Source organism: Geotrypetes seraphini, chromosome 17 (assembly GCF_902459505.1).
Source record: "Geotrypetes seraphini chromosome 17, aGeoSer1.1, whole genome shotgun sequence".
NCBI lineage: Eukaryota > Metazoa > Chordata > Amphibia > Gymnophiona > Dermophiidae > Geotrypetes > Geotrypetes seraphini.
In genome coordinates this window covers 50,642,253-50,657,049 of record NC_047100.1, presented here as the reverse complement: position 1 = coordinate 50,657,049, position 14,797 = coordinate 50,642,253, and the positions used below count along the sequence as shown (strand labels likewise).

The 14,797-nt window shown below is 44.0% G+C and overlaps 1 protein-coding gene across 4 annotated transcripts in view; it reads right to left on the bottom strand.

Annotated features, from left to right (window-relative positions):
- The window catches only part of SEMA3F (semaphorin 3F), a 917,803-nt gene that overhangs the window by 533,583 nt on the left and 369,423 nt on the right, over window positions 1-14,797 (bottom strand). For all 4 annotated transcript variants that reach the window (XM_033925950.1, XM_033925947.1, XM_033925948.1 and 1 more), the window contains one exon: window positions 6,694-6,854. In XM_033925950.1, the coding sequence (XP_033781841.1) occupies window positions 6,694-6,854 (161 nt within the window). The remainder of the gene's footprint in view (window positions 1-6,693; window positions 6,855-14,797) is intronic.

The window sequence follows — 14,797 nt, the reverse complement described above, 5'->3', positions numbered from 1 at the left end:
ACTGGCTGGAGCATAGGAAACAGAGAGTGGGGGTAAATGGGCAATACTCGGACTGGAAGAGCATCTGGTGCCGCAGGGCTCGGTGCTTGGACCTGTACTCTTCAACATCTTTATAACTGAGTGAGGTGATTAAATTTGCGGACGACACAAAGTTATTCAGAGTAGTGAAGATGCAGGGGGACTGTGAAGATCTACAACGTGACATGATCAGGCTCGAGGAATGGGCATCGACATGGCAGATGAGGTTCAACGTGGATAAGTGTAAAGTAATGCGTGTCAGTATCAAAAATCTCAAGCACGAGTACAGGATGTCCGGGGCGGTACTTGGAGAGACCTCCCAGGAAAGGGACTTGGGAGTTCTGATAGATAAGTCAATGAAGCCGTCTACACAATGTGCTGTGGCAGCGGCGAAAAGGACGAACAGAATGCTAGGAATGATAAAGAAGGGGATCACGAACAGATCAGAGAAGGTTATCATGCCGCTGTACTGGGCCATGGTGTGTCCTCACGTGGAGTACTGCGTACAGCACTGGTTGCCGTACATGAAGAAAGACACGGTACCACTCGAGAGAGTCCAGAGAAGGGCGACTAAGATGGTTATGGGGTTGGAAGAGCTGCCGTACAGCGAAAGATTAGAGAAACTGGGCCTCTTCTCCCTCAAACAGAGGAGATTGAGAGGGGATATGATCAAAACATTCAAGGTACTGAAGGGAATAGACTTAGTAGATAAGTACAGGTTGTTCACCTTCTCCAAGGTAGGGAGAACAAGAGGGCACTCTTTAAAGTTGAAAGGGGATAGATTCCGTACAAACGTAAGGAAATTCTTCTTCACCCAGAGAGTAGTGGAAAACTGGAATGCTCTCCCGGAGGCTCTCATAGGGGAAAACACCCTCCAGGGATTCAAGACTAAGTTAGACAAGTTCCTACTAAACAAGGACATATGCTGGTAGGACTAGTCTCAGTTAGGGCACTGGTCTTTGACCAAAAGGGCAGCCGCGTGAGCGGACTGCTGGGTATGATGGACCACTGGTCTGACCCAGCAGTGGCAACTCTTATGTTCATGGTGGGAGGGTCGGTGGGGTGCTGCTGCACAGGGGGATGGGAGGGAGGGATGGAATGATGCTGCAGAGGGAAGACCACGAAGCAGCCCGTTCAGAGTGCCGCTGCTGTTTTTGGAGGTCTCGGAGCGGTGGCATGTCAGTGTCACGGTGGGAGGGTTGGTGGGATTTTGCTACACAGGGGGGATGGGGAGAGTGATATAAAGATGCTGCAGAGGGAAGGCACAGGCGAGGAAGACAGTGAAGTAGCCCATTCAGAGCACTGCTGCAGTTGCTGCTTTAAAAGGCCTCGTGGTGGGGGGGAGGGTCGCTGAATTGACGAGTCTGATTTTTTTTGCTGAATGGGGTAGTACTAGTGTCAGGGATGGAATCAGGGAGTGTTGGGAACATTGGAGGGGGCTTCGGGGGGGGGGTCAATCTTATGCTGTTATGTGAAGGGGAAGCAATCAGCAAGGGAAGAAGTGGGGCCATTGGATGATGGAGACAAAAAAGGAGTGGTAAAGGAGGAAAAAGAGATAGCAGACAGGTTAAATAAGTTCTTCACATCAGTCTTCACGAGGGAGGACACATCCAATATTCCGGAACCGGAGGACATCGTAAATGGGGATCGGGATGAAATGCTGGTCCAACTAGAGGTAAGCCAAGAGGATGTCCTCAGGCAGATAGACAGACTAAAGAGCGACAAATCGCCAGGTCCGGACGGCATTCACCCAAGGGTACTCAAGGAACTAAGGAACGTAATAGCAGAGCCACTTCGCCAAATATGTAACCTATCCTTAAAAACTGGAGAGATCCCGGAGGATTGGAAAATTGCAAATGTCACACCCATCTTCAAGAAGGGTTCAAGGGGGGACCCGGGGAACTACAGGCCGGTGAGCTTGACCTCGGTCCCGGGAAAAATGATGGAAGCATTGATTAAGGACAGTATCTGTGAACACATAGAAAACAATGGACAGCTAAAGTCGAGCCAGCACGGCTTCTGCAAGGGTAGGTCATGCCTCACAAACTTATTGTACTTCTTTGAGGGGGTAAACAGACAGGTGGATAAAGGGGAATCCATTGACATCATTTACCTTGACTTTCAAAAAGCCTTTGACAAGGTACTGCACGAAAGACTGCTTAAAAAGCTGTGGAGACACGGGGTGCAAGGGGAGGTCCACCGATGGATCAAAAACTGGCTGGCAGACAGAAAACAGAGGGTTGGAGTGAAGGGCCATTACTCAGACTGGCATGGGGTCACGAGCGGAGGTCCGCAGGGGTCGGTGCTGGGACCGCTCCTGTTTAATATATTTATTAATGACCTGGAGGCGGGAACAAATTGCGAAGTTATTAAATTTGCGGATGACACCAAACTCTACCGCAGGGTTGAAACCATGGAAGACTGCGAAGATCTGCAAAGGGACCTAACGACGCTAGAAGAATGGGCCAAAAAATGGCAAATTAACTTTAACGTAGGGAAATGCAAGGTCATGCATGTAGGGAAAAAGAACCCGATGTTCAGCTACAAAATGGGAGGATCACTGCTAGGGGTAAGTAACCTTGAAAGAGACCTGGGAGTGATGGTGGACACGTCTTTGAAGGCATCGGCACAGTGCGCCACAGCCTCAAGAAAAGCAAACAAGATGTTGGGTATCATTAAGAAGGGTATCACGACCAGGACAAAGGAGGTCATCCTGCCACTGTATCGTGCAATGGTGCGACCGCATCTGGAGTACTGTGTCCAGTATTGGTCGCCGTACCTCAAAAAGGACATGGCGGTACTTGAGGGAGTCCAGAGAAGAGCAACTAAACTGATAAGAGGTATGGAAAACCTCTCATATACTGACAGACTGAAAAAGCTGGGGCTGTTCTCCCTGGAAAAGCGGAGACTTAGAGGAGACATGATAGAAACCTTCAAGATCCTGAAGGGTATAGAAAAAGTAGACAGGGACAGATTTTTCAGATTATGGGGAACCACAAGTACAAGGGGGCACTCGGAAAAATTAAAAGGAGACAGGTTTAAAACAAATGCCAGAAAGTTATTTTTCACCCAGAGGGTGGTGGACACATGGAACGCGCTTCCGGAGGCTGTGATAGGCCGGAGCACGTTACAAGGCTTCAAAGAAGGTTTGGATAGGTTCCTAGAGGATAAAGGAATTGAGGGGTACAGATAAGAGTAGCGGTAGGTTATAGGGATAGTCTGGGACCATTGCTCAGGAAATGGGCCTGATGGGCCACCGCGGGAGCGGACCGCTGGGCAAGATGGACCTCTGGTCTGCCTCAGCGGAGGCAACTTCTTATGTTCTTATGCTTATACTGTTATGCTTTCCCTCCCTATCCCACCTTTTACCTTTAAATATTGTAGTTCTCCCTTGCTCTTCCTCTTTGTTTTCAGTTGTCTGTGGTTTATTGTGTTTGTCTATTGATTCTGTATTATTTTTTAAAACTTTCTCTTTTTATTTTTGTAAAACCGCCTTGAAATCTGACAAGGAGGTATATCAAAATTTTAATAAACTTGAAACTTGGCTTATTTTGGGGGTAGGGCTTATATTAGGAGCATCTTTAAAAATCATGCTAGGGCTTATTTTCATGATAGATGTTATTTTCGGGGAAACAAGGTAGAATCTTGAAAGAGATCATATTAAGAGGGAAAAATGAAAGTAGGAAGGGGAAGAGGACGGGTGATAAAGTAGAAAACTCAAATGAGTTGGTAGAGAGAAGTGAGTAAAATGCAGAACAAACAGAAGTATGTATGGGCAGGAGACTGGAAATTGAATAATGTGACCTTGTGACCTATGTCTACGGTAGTTGTTAATAACAGAGCTGGTCCATAGAGGCAATGCACATGTGATTAAACTGCATACTCAAGTAAATAGGGCAAGAACTACCTGAGCTGTAAAGAATAAGTGATAGTCAAGATCTGATTTTACAGTGGTCACCTGGCAGTCATAAAACAAAACAAGAGATAAGCCAAAATGAGTCACACAGAAGAGCAGCAACCAGGACATCATACAAAGAAAAGCTCTACCTCTCACATCTAAGAACTGTATGACAGTTTGAAGGGCATTTCTATTTCAGAATCTGTATAGTATAATCAAATACACTGAACCTAACGGATGTAGCGGTATATAAGAAATAAATTACATTACATTACATTACATATAAAGGTATTCTGTTGAATTATTGCAGCCAGTGAAAAGAGAACCAGGTGAACTAGCTCCTTGTGACTCTGGGCAAGTCACTTAACCCTCCATTGTTCCAGGTATAAAATAAGTACCGCATTTTTTGGTCCATAAGAAGTACTTTTTCCACCTCCACAAAGGGGGTGGAAAAGTGGGTGAGTCTTATGGAGGGAAGACAACGACACCCCCCCCACCCCCCGGTACTCTTTAATAACACTGCCCGCCCCACGGCCCTTCCTTTAAAACACCCACACCCTTCCTTTAAAACATCCCCCGCCCCGCAATATCTTTTTAAACACCCCCAAAGCCTGGTAGTCCAGCGGTATATGGGCTGGCAAGAGCACGCCGTCTGCACTGCTACCCGGGCCTGCCCCACTCTCTGAATGGGTTAATTTTGGGCGGGTGTAGGCCTGATTCTGTATAGGATGCCCAGGACTGGCATCCTATACAGAATCTGAGCCTAAATGTTTATCAACACAACTACAATACTACTTTATCCTAAAGCAAAAAAAAGAAAAGAAATAGAAATTTTTTTTCTACCTTTGTTGTCTAGTTTCTGCTTTCCTCGTTCTATTTCTTCCATCCTCTGTCTGCCTTCTCTCTGCCTCTTCCATATGGCATCTGCTCTGTTTCTATGCCTCTATAAGAAACTGTCCGCCTCTCCCTTCCATCTCTCCCTCCCCCCCCTCCCCCATTGGTCTGGCATCCATCTTCTTCCCTCTGCTCCCCTCCATAGTCTGGCATCTCTGTCTTCTTCTCTTCTATTTTTCCTTCCCTCGCCCAGGTGGTTTTTAGCATCTTTCTCCTCCTTTCCTCCCCTCAGATCTGTTATCTGTCTCCCCAATCCAGCATGTGCTTTTTTTCTTTATCCCCTCCTTCCATCCAGTATGTGCTCCCCTCTCTCTCCTCCCCACTTCCCTTCACGTCTGTTCCACTCTCTCCCCTCCCAACTTTCCTTCAGCATCTTCTCCCTTGTCTCTCCTATCCACCAACATGCATCTGCTCCTCCCTCTCCTCCTCCTCTCTCTCTTCACTTCCTTCCAGCGTGTTCCCCTTTCTCCTACCCACTTCCATGCGCGCGTTGCCTCACTTATCACCCCTCACAATCATGCAGTCCAGCAGCCCTCTCCCTCCTTCCTCCCTCCTTCCCCTCACCTTCGCTGGTGATTTTCATTTTTCTGTCTCCGAGTGGCCCAAGCCTTTTCTCAAGTTGGATGAGGCTGCCCTGAAACTTCTCCTCTGACACAACTTCCACAACCAATTTTTATTCCTCCCCATTTCAGAGGGTTACCTGCAGCTAGCCGCAGGTAACAGTCACCATGTCATTCTCTAGTTGTGAGATCCTTACAGACAGAGAAATAACTAATGTACGTATATGAATATATCTCACCTTGAGCCAGCAATGAAAAGGCAAAACCCAAAATAAAATAAACTACATTTACCAAAAATAGAGAAAAGTAGACTATGAACACAAACAGGCAGAAAAAAAAGAAGAGACAACTGAAATGGAGATGAGAAAAGGGACCTGATACAGAAAGGTTTGAAGTAATTTTGGCTTGCTGATGCCTGGCTCAGTTTGTATCTAGAAGCAGTATAGAAATAATAAGCACTAACAACGCTTTAGACAACCTTTCCTGTGAAAATTCCCCATTCAAGGGAGATGCTTATAGTTAGGGCAGGAGACAGTGGTATAGTAGGGGGGGTGGATGGGGAGTAGACCTTTCCTGTGTACCTCTTAAAATGTTCATTGGTGCAAGCTGCATCCTTCACTTGCTGCTTGTGCCAGCTGCAGATCCCTTCTGATGGGACCAAGACGTGATATCAGAAGGGTGCTGAGGCCAGCGAGATCAGCTAGTGGAAGATGCTGCTTGCACCAGTGAACATTTCATGAGGTATGTGGTGAGAGGGGGGCCACAGCTTGGTGAAGCCAGACACTTTGTGTCAACCTCCTTTGCTACACCACTGGCAGGAGACAGTTCCTATTATGAGGGGGGTGAATATGTTTCCTATCCAGAAAAAAATCCAAAATTCATATTATAGAGGTATATGAGTGAGGGTCTGACTATCAGGAATAAATCAGAATTCTTGTCATGAGGGATATGTCGATGAGGTTTCCTGCAAGTGTGTGTGTATTAGGGGGGATAGGAGATTCTTAGTATTAGCAGTAGATGGGAATTGTTAAAGCAAAAGTCGTTTGTATCAGTAATTAGCTGGAGAAGTTTTTACTCTCTGTAGCAGGTTCTTACTAACATCGATAGGTAAAGGCTCTTATTTTAATGCAGGTGGTTGGGCTGGGGTATGAATCACAATTCTTACTATGAGACATACAAGAACAGATTCTTATTAGGATCAGATGCGAGTTTTTACTATGAAAGCTATGTGGCCAAGGTTCTTACTATCTGGAGCAGGTGAAGTTCTTGCTATGAGAGATGTGTGAGAAGTTCTTCATAACAGGTTCAGCTGAGAGTTCTTACTATGAGGGGCTCGCGGTTGATGTCATGCAGGTCCAGTGACAGGATGTAATCCTTGCTGCCCACATACATACGATCATGGTCCTCGTCCTTCAGCAGGATGCGATAGTCTGTTGTGTTCAGTAGAAAGTTAAAGAAACGAACCGTGCCTGTTGATTTTAGATCTGAAAAAGAGTAAAAAAAAAAAAAATCCCTGGCATTGTCAGCAAGTGTCTTCTGATCTCACTCATTTTACATGGTGAGATGGTATCAGTACTGAGCTGTCTTATTACAGTTAACATTACTGCTTCCCATCTACATACACCCAGTTAAAGTGACTGAATACCTGTAGCACTGGAACATGATAACACATTAAACAATGTCAAAAAAAGACCAATGGGTATATCCTATTTGGCCCAGTTATTCTTTCCCCACTGCCAAAGATATAGCTCAGCTATCATTCATAGTACATGATCATTTATAAGAACTCCTTCTTCAAGACTTCTCTTCTTGCTTTGTTTTCTACCACTTCAAGTAGAACACCACCTGAGATCCTTATCAGTGTACTCCAGTCTTCAAGTACTGGTGTGGCCACTGTCCAAACATTCAGTATCCTATGCCAGATACAGCTGGCCATCTGAGCATCTCCATGTCCACTAGGATATCTAGGGACTCTTCCATTAAAGGACATTAAACATTTAACATGTGGTTAACGCACAGAAACAACTGTTAAGGAATTTTGCAGTTGTTTTCCCGTTTCCACATATTAAACAGCGTGTTACTCAATTTTTTAGAATGTTTCTTATAAGGATTGTTGGTTGGACAAAAACTGGACATAAGCGTAATCCAAAAACCACCCCACAGTGAGTATACAAAGGAGGAGACCTGGGGAGGGAACTACACACATCAACTTGAGAGGGAATTGAGTTTAATCATTTATTGAGTACAACACATATATCAATCACCATCAGTCCATATTATATATCATAAAAACAAAAATAATTGACCCCAAAATATCCACAAAGAAGAAAATCCAGAGAAAACCAAAAAAACTCTGTGGAGTGACGATGTTCCCAAATGGACTTTATTTGAAAGTATCAAAGTTCCAAAGGTACACTAAAATCATCCACATAAAATAGCGGATTAAGTCCTTTAAGGCTCTTATGTGGATGATTCACTTTTATGTGGATGGAATTATTTTATGTGGATGATTTTAGTGTACCTTTGGAACTTTGATACTTTCAAATGAAGTCCATTTGGGAACATCGTCACTCTACATATTATATATCATTGCAGACCCACAGTTCGATCTTGCAAATCCTTTCAGACCCGACACGGTCTGTGTTTCAGCTTCAACACTGAAGTCTGTGTCAGGGGAGTAGATCACAATCCACTAGATGGCGCTAAAACACTTAGCATCTGTATATCACAATTTAATTGAAAACATATCACTTGAAGAGCCAGATAGCTGAACGTGCCATGAACAGCATTGTACTCAATAAATGATTAAACTCAATTCCATCTCAGGTTGATGTATATGGTTCCTTCCTCACTCCTCATTCCCCAGAAACTGGACATGAAAGCACTAGGCAGCTGGAGGCTTGCACTTATCATATGTTGTCTAGCTAATGCACAGTTAACACAGGACCACGTACCACCTCCTAAATAGAAGGTGCTAAGTGCTTCCATGTTACCTGGGAGGAGGTATCGCACATTAATCTGAATATTAATCTACATTCTGCAATAAAAAAAAAATACTAGGAACAACTGTTCTTGATACAGGACAGTTTGGAACTTGCTGCACATTGCAATTCTTCATTATTGCATGTAAAGCCCTAATCTTAATGCCTTTTAGTAGTTAATTAAATCGGATAAAGGCAGGATATAATAACAGCATTACCTACAAATTGTTTCTTGGCCATTGCTTCTACGCAGATAATTATAGAATTTGCAGCCTGCAAGACAGATCCAGCTGCTAATCTGATATTTTATGAATTTATTTAAATTACTTGTAAAAGTCTGAGCAGGATACACAGCACACGTATACGTGTCACATCTAACCACAATCAATCAGTGGCTTGTTATACAAATGAATACAGACTTTACAGATCAGCAGGCCATTTTTTCCGAGAAGAAACAGGGTGGGTCACTGCACATTGTTCTTAATACTGGGATCAATGACTGTAGCATGCATCAATAGAGCTCGATCACTGCTGTTACACCCAGGTTGACAGGGTCATGTCTTAAACCTCATCAGTTAAGTACAGCAGCTTTCTATAAATTCAAGTAGCCCAAGGTAGGTTGGGCAGAAAAGAAGGCGATTAGAGGAAAGGGAATGGGACTTGTATACTGCCTTTTTGTGGTTACATATATCCAAATACTTATTTTGTACCTGACTTGCCCAGGGTCACAAGTAGTAGCGCTGGGATTTGATCGCACAGCCTCAGGGTGCTTAGGCAGCAGCTCTACCACTAGGCTACTCCATTAGAAAGCATAAGACCTAGCTTTATGCAATATATGAGTGGGCATTAGCAGTCTACTTAAGCATGTATCTTATACAGTTCACATAAGTGAGTGTGTTGATTTTTTCTGGCACATAAATGCAGAAAGTTCCTGCCACCTCAGAAAAGGTATACCTTTGTAAGGGACCTTTTAGAAAGGTACAGAGAGCTACATTAGGTACCGTTATCAAATAGATGTAACATACGTACCTGTGTTCCGTGAAACCCTAGACCCTGTTATAAAATTATCTCCAAACTTCCAGATCTGGTGCAACTGAAAAACGTGTGTGCTAGTGACCTCTCATGGGCAAACTGAACCTCACACTCACATCTAGATAAAAATCCTCATTGCATTTGTCTCTCTCTTACATGGTTATTGTTTTAATCATCACCTCCTGCCATGACATGGTATTTCATCCTTCCTCCACCCTTTCCATGAGGATAGTTTAACCCCTTTCTTCAAAGTAAATCAGGCTATTTGTTTTTTTCACTCCAGAGGGAAAGCGACAATAGTCTTGAGGGCATGCCTCTAACTCAGTGGTCTCAAACTCAAACCCTCTGCAGGGCCACATTTTGGATTTGTAGGTACTTGGAGGGCCGCAGAAAAAAATAGTTAATGTCTTATTAAAGAAATGACAATTTTGTATGAGGTAAAATTCCCCCCTTCTTTGCAGTATCCTCCAGCTTCCTCCCTGGCCTCCTGGTCTTAGTTTTAGCTAATTACCGCAGACTGCAGAGAGGATCGCCAGTGCTGTAGCGTTCCTTGCAGGCTGCCATTGGCCCCCACAGCATGTTCCTTCTGCTGAGGTCCAGCCCCTCCTCTAACATCAGGGGCAGGATTGCGATAGAGGTAACGTGCTGTTGAGGATGACAGCAGCCTGCAAGGATCACTACAGCACCAGCAATCCTCTGTGCAGGCAGCAGTAATTATCTAGAGCAGGCAGCACTAATACAGACTGCGGACCACAAAATAGTACCTGGCCTGTCACATGTGGCCTTCGGGCTGTGAGTTTGAGACCACTGCTCTAACTGTTTCTGACAGCCAGCTCTCTACACTTAACAGTGGTTTACTTTACAAGAAACCATTTAAAAAGATTACGTTAAAAATGAAAAAGAGAAGACTTTATAACAGGACAGGAAAAAGAAAGGTGATAGTAGCAGAACAGGACAAGAAACACATGACTAGCAGGCAACAAAGTATAGCTAAACCATCACTTCAGGAAAACAAAATCATGGAGAAATTGAAAAGAATGCAACAGTTTCTCATCTAAATCCTAAAGCAAGTTCTATGAAGGATAAACAATTCACTACTAGAGAGAACAGCCAGGTTTTCCACCCAAATTGAACGTTCCTTAAATTATTTTCTTGCATAGTGTTCCAGAAAAATGAAGCCATATAACTAAAAGCCAGGAGTCTTCGATGGTGGTCACAATATGGAATGTACTACAAGGAATTAGCACTTCAAATAAACGTTTAGGCCAGCCACTAGGCCAGGTTTTAAATACAAGAAGTTAAATTTAATTGGATCCTATAATTAATGGGACACTAATGATGAGCAACAAGAAGATGATTAATTGTTCAAGCCTAGTGAAGTTTAATAGAGGTAACTGTAATCATCTGATTGATTTGAGTTCTCTGTGATTCTACCTCAGCTAGGCCCACCATCGGCTATTACCTTTTTCAGCCATATGCTGTGTCCCTAAAGGCAAACTGCCCTTTCTTTTATCTTCTGAAACCCAGCTGGCCCAGGATTTCAAAGCTTTACTTATTGTTTGGGGCAAACATATTTTTAAATATCTTGCTGCTCTCTTTCCAAGATATATCTGAGTTAAGAGGTCAATGATATACGAATAAGTTTGAGTGAGACTGGGCCCCTTTTTGATTTATATGAAACAGCCAAAATAATTCACAGCGACAGTGGGATGACTATTAGCTTAGTAGTAGTTTGTTGCCCAGTCTCACAAGGGTGTTTGAAGAAGATTTGAATGGTGTTAACTGTAGAGCTCAGTCACCATTTGGTAGGGAGAAGGCAGGTAGTGTGAGAGTGAAAGGATGAGGAAGGAAGAGTGGATGCTTCATACACAATAGCAAATCCTACTGAAGGAAGACTAGCACAAGGAATAATGATGTGGAAGTGCTGTTTCCTCCTCTATGCTCTTCAAGGGTGCATTTATTGTTTGTGACTGATCATTTACATAAGTATTTCTTTGTTGCAGCATTATAGACCAAGTGAAGATGTCATCTGCCCTCTCGGATTGGGTTATAACTTCATTTTTTATGTTGATTGTGTTTATCTATGATGATTTTGAGAAGAGATGAGTACAAAAACTTATTTTTTAAAAATACTATAGTATCTCTCTTTCTATTTTAGCCTTAGGAATGTGCCACTAAATGTGAAATTTTTAACGTGCTGCTAGAGATCAGGGATTAGCATTTCCTGCCCCATGAAGACATTCCACTAGCTGGGCTGGATTGGTTTAGATAAGCTGGAGTGAGCTATGACAGAGACTCCAGTAGATGCACAATACCGGTCAAAGCTCTGGGTTTCTGGCCCAGAAATATCTAAGAAAAAGAACAATTTAAAATTATTAAATTACAGAGAGTGTATGTTTGGGCAGACTGGATAAACCATTTGGGTCTTTATTTGCCGTCATTTACTATGTTACTTTTTATGTACTGTTTCACAGAACTCACAAGAAGTGAATGACTCCTGGCACTGATGGATCACATTTCACTGTAGGAGTCTTCAATTCTTGATCTTTTGTGTTTGAAAAAGTTTGTTTTAGCTAAAGAGCACAATCTTCTCCCATTCTTCCAATCTGGGAGGTCACATGTTGCTGGAATGTTCAAATATGCTTAAGAAAAAGATTAATAAAGGATTAAAAGAGCTCCAATCTAAACATACCCTAGACCCAGATTATACTCCTATTAAGGGCAGTTCTATAAATTAGGTGCTCACATGGAGTACGAGTAGATGCCAATTCTACCTAAGATCCAGTCTAGAAATACCCGCTTAACTTACATAGCACATATTTGCAATGGGCAAAACATGGGTAGGACACAGACTGGGCTTCTACTTACCTGGATAACTTACAGAATACTGTAAACTAAGTGTTTCTCTGCCACATTTAGGCACCTGAACTTACACCAGCTCTATGGCTGGAGCAAATGCAGGCACCTACATGTTAGGTGTGCTGATATTAACATAAGAACAGCCCTACTGGGACAGACCAAAGGTCCATCAAGCCCAGTATCCTGTTTCCAACAGTGGCCTATCCAGGTCCCAAGTCTTATCCTAGGAATAAGCAGTGGATTTCCCCAAGCCAGCTCAATAATGGCCTATGGACTTCTCTAGCAGCGAATTCCAGTTGCTTGAAGAAATATTTTTTCTGGTCTATTTTAAATTTAATTATCTTCATCTCATGCCCCTTAGTCCTAGTATTTTTGGAAAGAATAAATAAACAATTCACATCTACCTACTCTACTCCACTCAGAATTTTATAGACCTCTATCAGAGCCATAGCTGCTTTAACCTTTCCTCATAGAGAAGTCGTACAATCATTTTTATCATTTTCATTGACCTTCTTTATACCTTTTCTTGCTACATCTTTTTTGAGATACGGCAACCAGAATTGCACATACACTTCTCCCTCCGTATTCGCGGTTTCAGCACTCGCAGTTTCGCTTATTCACGATTTTTCGCATGCTGACTCTGCTCTCCAAAATTACATCATGAATAAAGTTCCTTTTCTTTTACTGTACCGATAAAAAAGTTTAGCGCTTACCAACATTCACTCTGAAAATCGCTGCTTCCTTCTTCCTTGGCAGAAGGGCTTCGAGGTAAAATAACATTATTCGCCGATGACGCCAAACTGAGTAATGTAGTGGGCAAATGCACAACAGACGAAGATTCAGTGCCCGACAACATGATGCACGACCTACTCCTACTGGAGCGATGGTCTAGGACATGGCAACTCAACTTCAATGCCAAAAAATGCAAAGTTATGCACCTGGGCAGCCAGAATCCATGCAAGTCTTATACCCTTAATGGCGAGATCCTAGCAAAAACGGTAGCAGAACGAGACTTGGGGATAATCGTCAGTGAGGACATGAAGTCTGCCAATCAAGTGGAGCAGGCTTCGTCCAAGGCAAGACAAATCATGGGCTGCATACGAAGGGGTTTCGTCAGTCGTAAGGCGGAAGTCATTATGCCATTGTATAGATACATGGTGAGGCCCCACCTGGAAAACTGTGTGCAATTCTGGAGGCCGCATTATCGCAAGGATGTGCCGAGACTGGAGTCAGTGCAAAGAATGGCCACCCGGATGGTCTCGGGACTCAAGGATCTACCATATGAAAAACGGCTTGACAAATTACAGCTATACTCGCTCGAGGAGCGCAGAGAGAGGGGAGACATGATCGAGACGTTCAAGTATCTTACGGGCCGCATCGAGGCGGAGGAAGATATCTTCTTTTTCAAGGGTCCCACGACAACAAGAGGGCATCCGTTGAAAATCAGGGGCGGGAAACTACGAGGTGACACCAGGAAATTCTTTTTCACTGAAAGAGTGGTTGATCGCTGGTGATTGAGGCCAGCAGCATGCCTGATTTTAAGGCCAAATGGGATCGGCACATGGGATCTATTCACAGGGCAAAGGTAGGGGAGGGACATTAAGGTGGGCAGACTAGATGGGCCGTGGGCCCTTATCTGCCGTCTATTTCTATGTTTCTATGTTTGTGTGTTTGTTATTTTTTCAGAAGGGAGTGTTTGGGGGGGGGGAGCGATAAGGTTAGAGTGAAACAATTACCCCTCAGAGGACCCCTCCCCTCTGTATACTGTGAGATGATTGGTTGGATTTCGGCAGGCGTGGGCCGCCCATTGCTGCGGTGTCTTGTCAATCGCAGGGCTTCGGTGCTCTGGGTCACTGTCAGTGCCTCCCAATCCTTGCCGGAGGTGTGTGCGCATGTCCCCCACCTCTTCTTTCTCCTGCGTGTAAAATCAGAGCAAACAGTGAATGGAGCCGGCCGCAGATGAGTTTTAAATAGTGCCGAGAATGGATCGGGGGGCTCCCACTGCCAGCCTGGAGGAGAGATTGGAGAGCAGAGCCATCCCTTTCCAGTGCATTCATGTGCTGCTGCAAGAGGGAGCACCATGGGGCTTCATGCTGAGGGGGCCTGGAGCATGGGGAGCCGCTAATCGTGTCCATGGTAAGCAAGGGGCAGGAAGGCGATCATTGGTGCCAGCCCGCCATGCACTCAACAGTGTGTACTTTCCCCCTGCTCAGGAGCTCTTTTAAATCCCCGTAGTAAAGAACAGAGGCTCGGGTTTTAAAGAGCCCCCTCGCCCTGTACCTTCTTGCAAACACCTCATAACTTATTTTTTTACCCTACGATTATTATTGTACACTACTGCATTCGCGGTTTCAATAGTAAAAATACTGACTTTTACAAAAAAAATGCAAATAACTGTTGAAAAGTTATTCACGGCTATGTTCCACCCACATCCTCCGCGAATACGGAGTGAGAAGTGTAGTATTTGAGGTTTGGCCTTACCTTAGAGCAGGGGTGTCAAACTCAATCACATAAGAGGCCGAAATCTAAACCATAGGCTAAGTTGCGGGCCGACT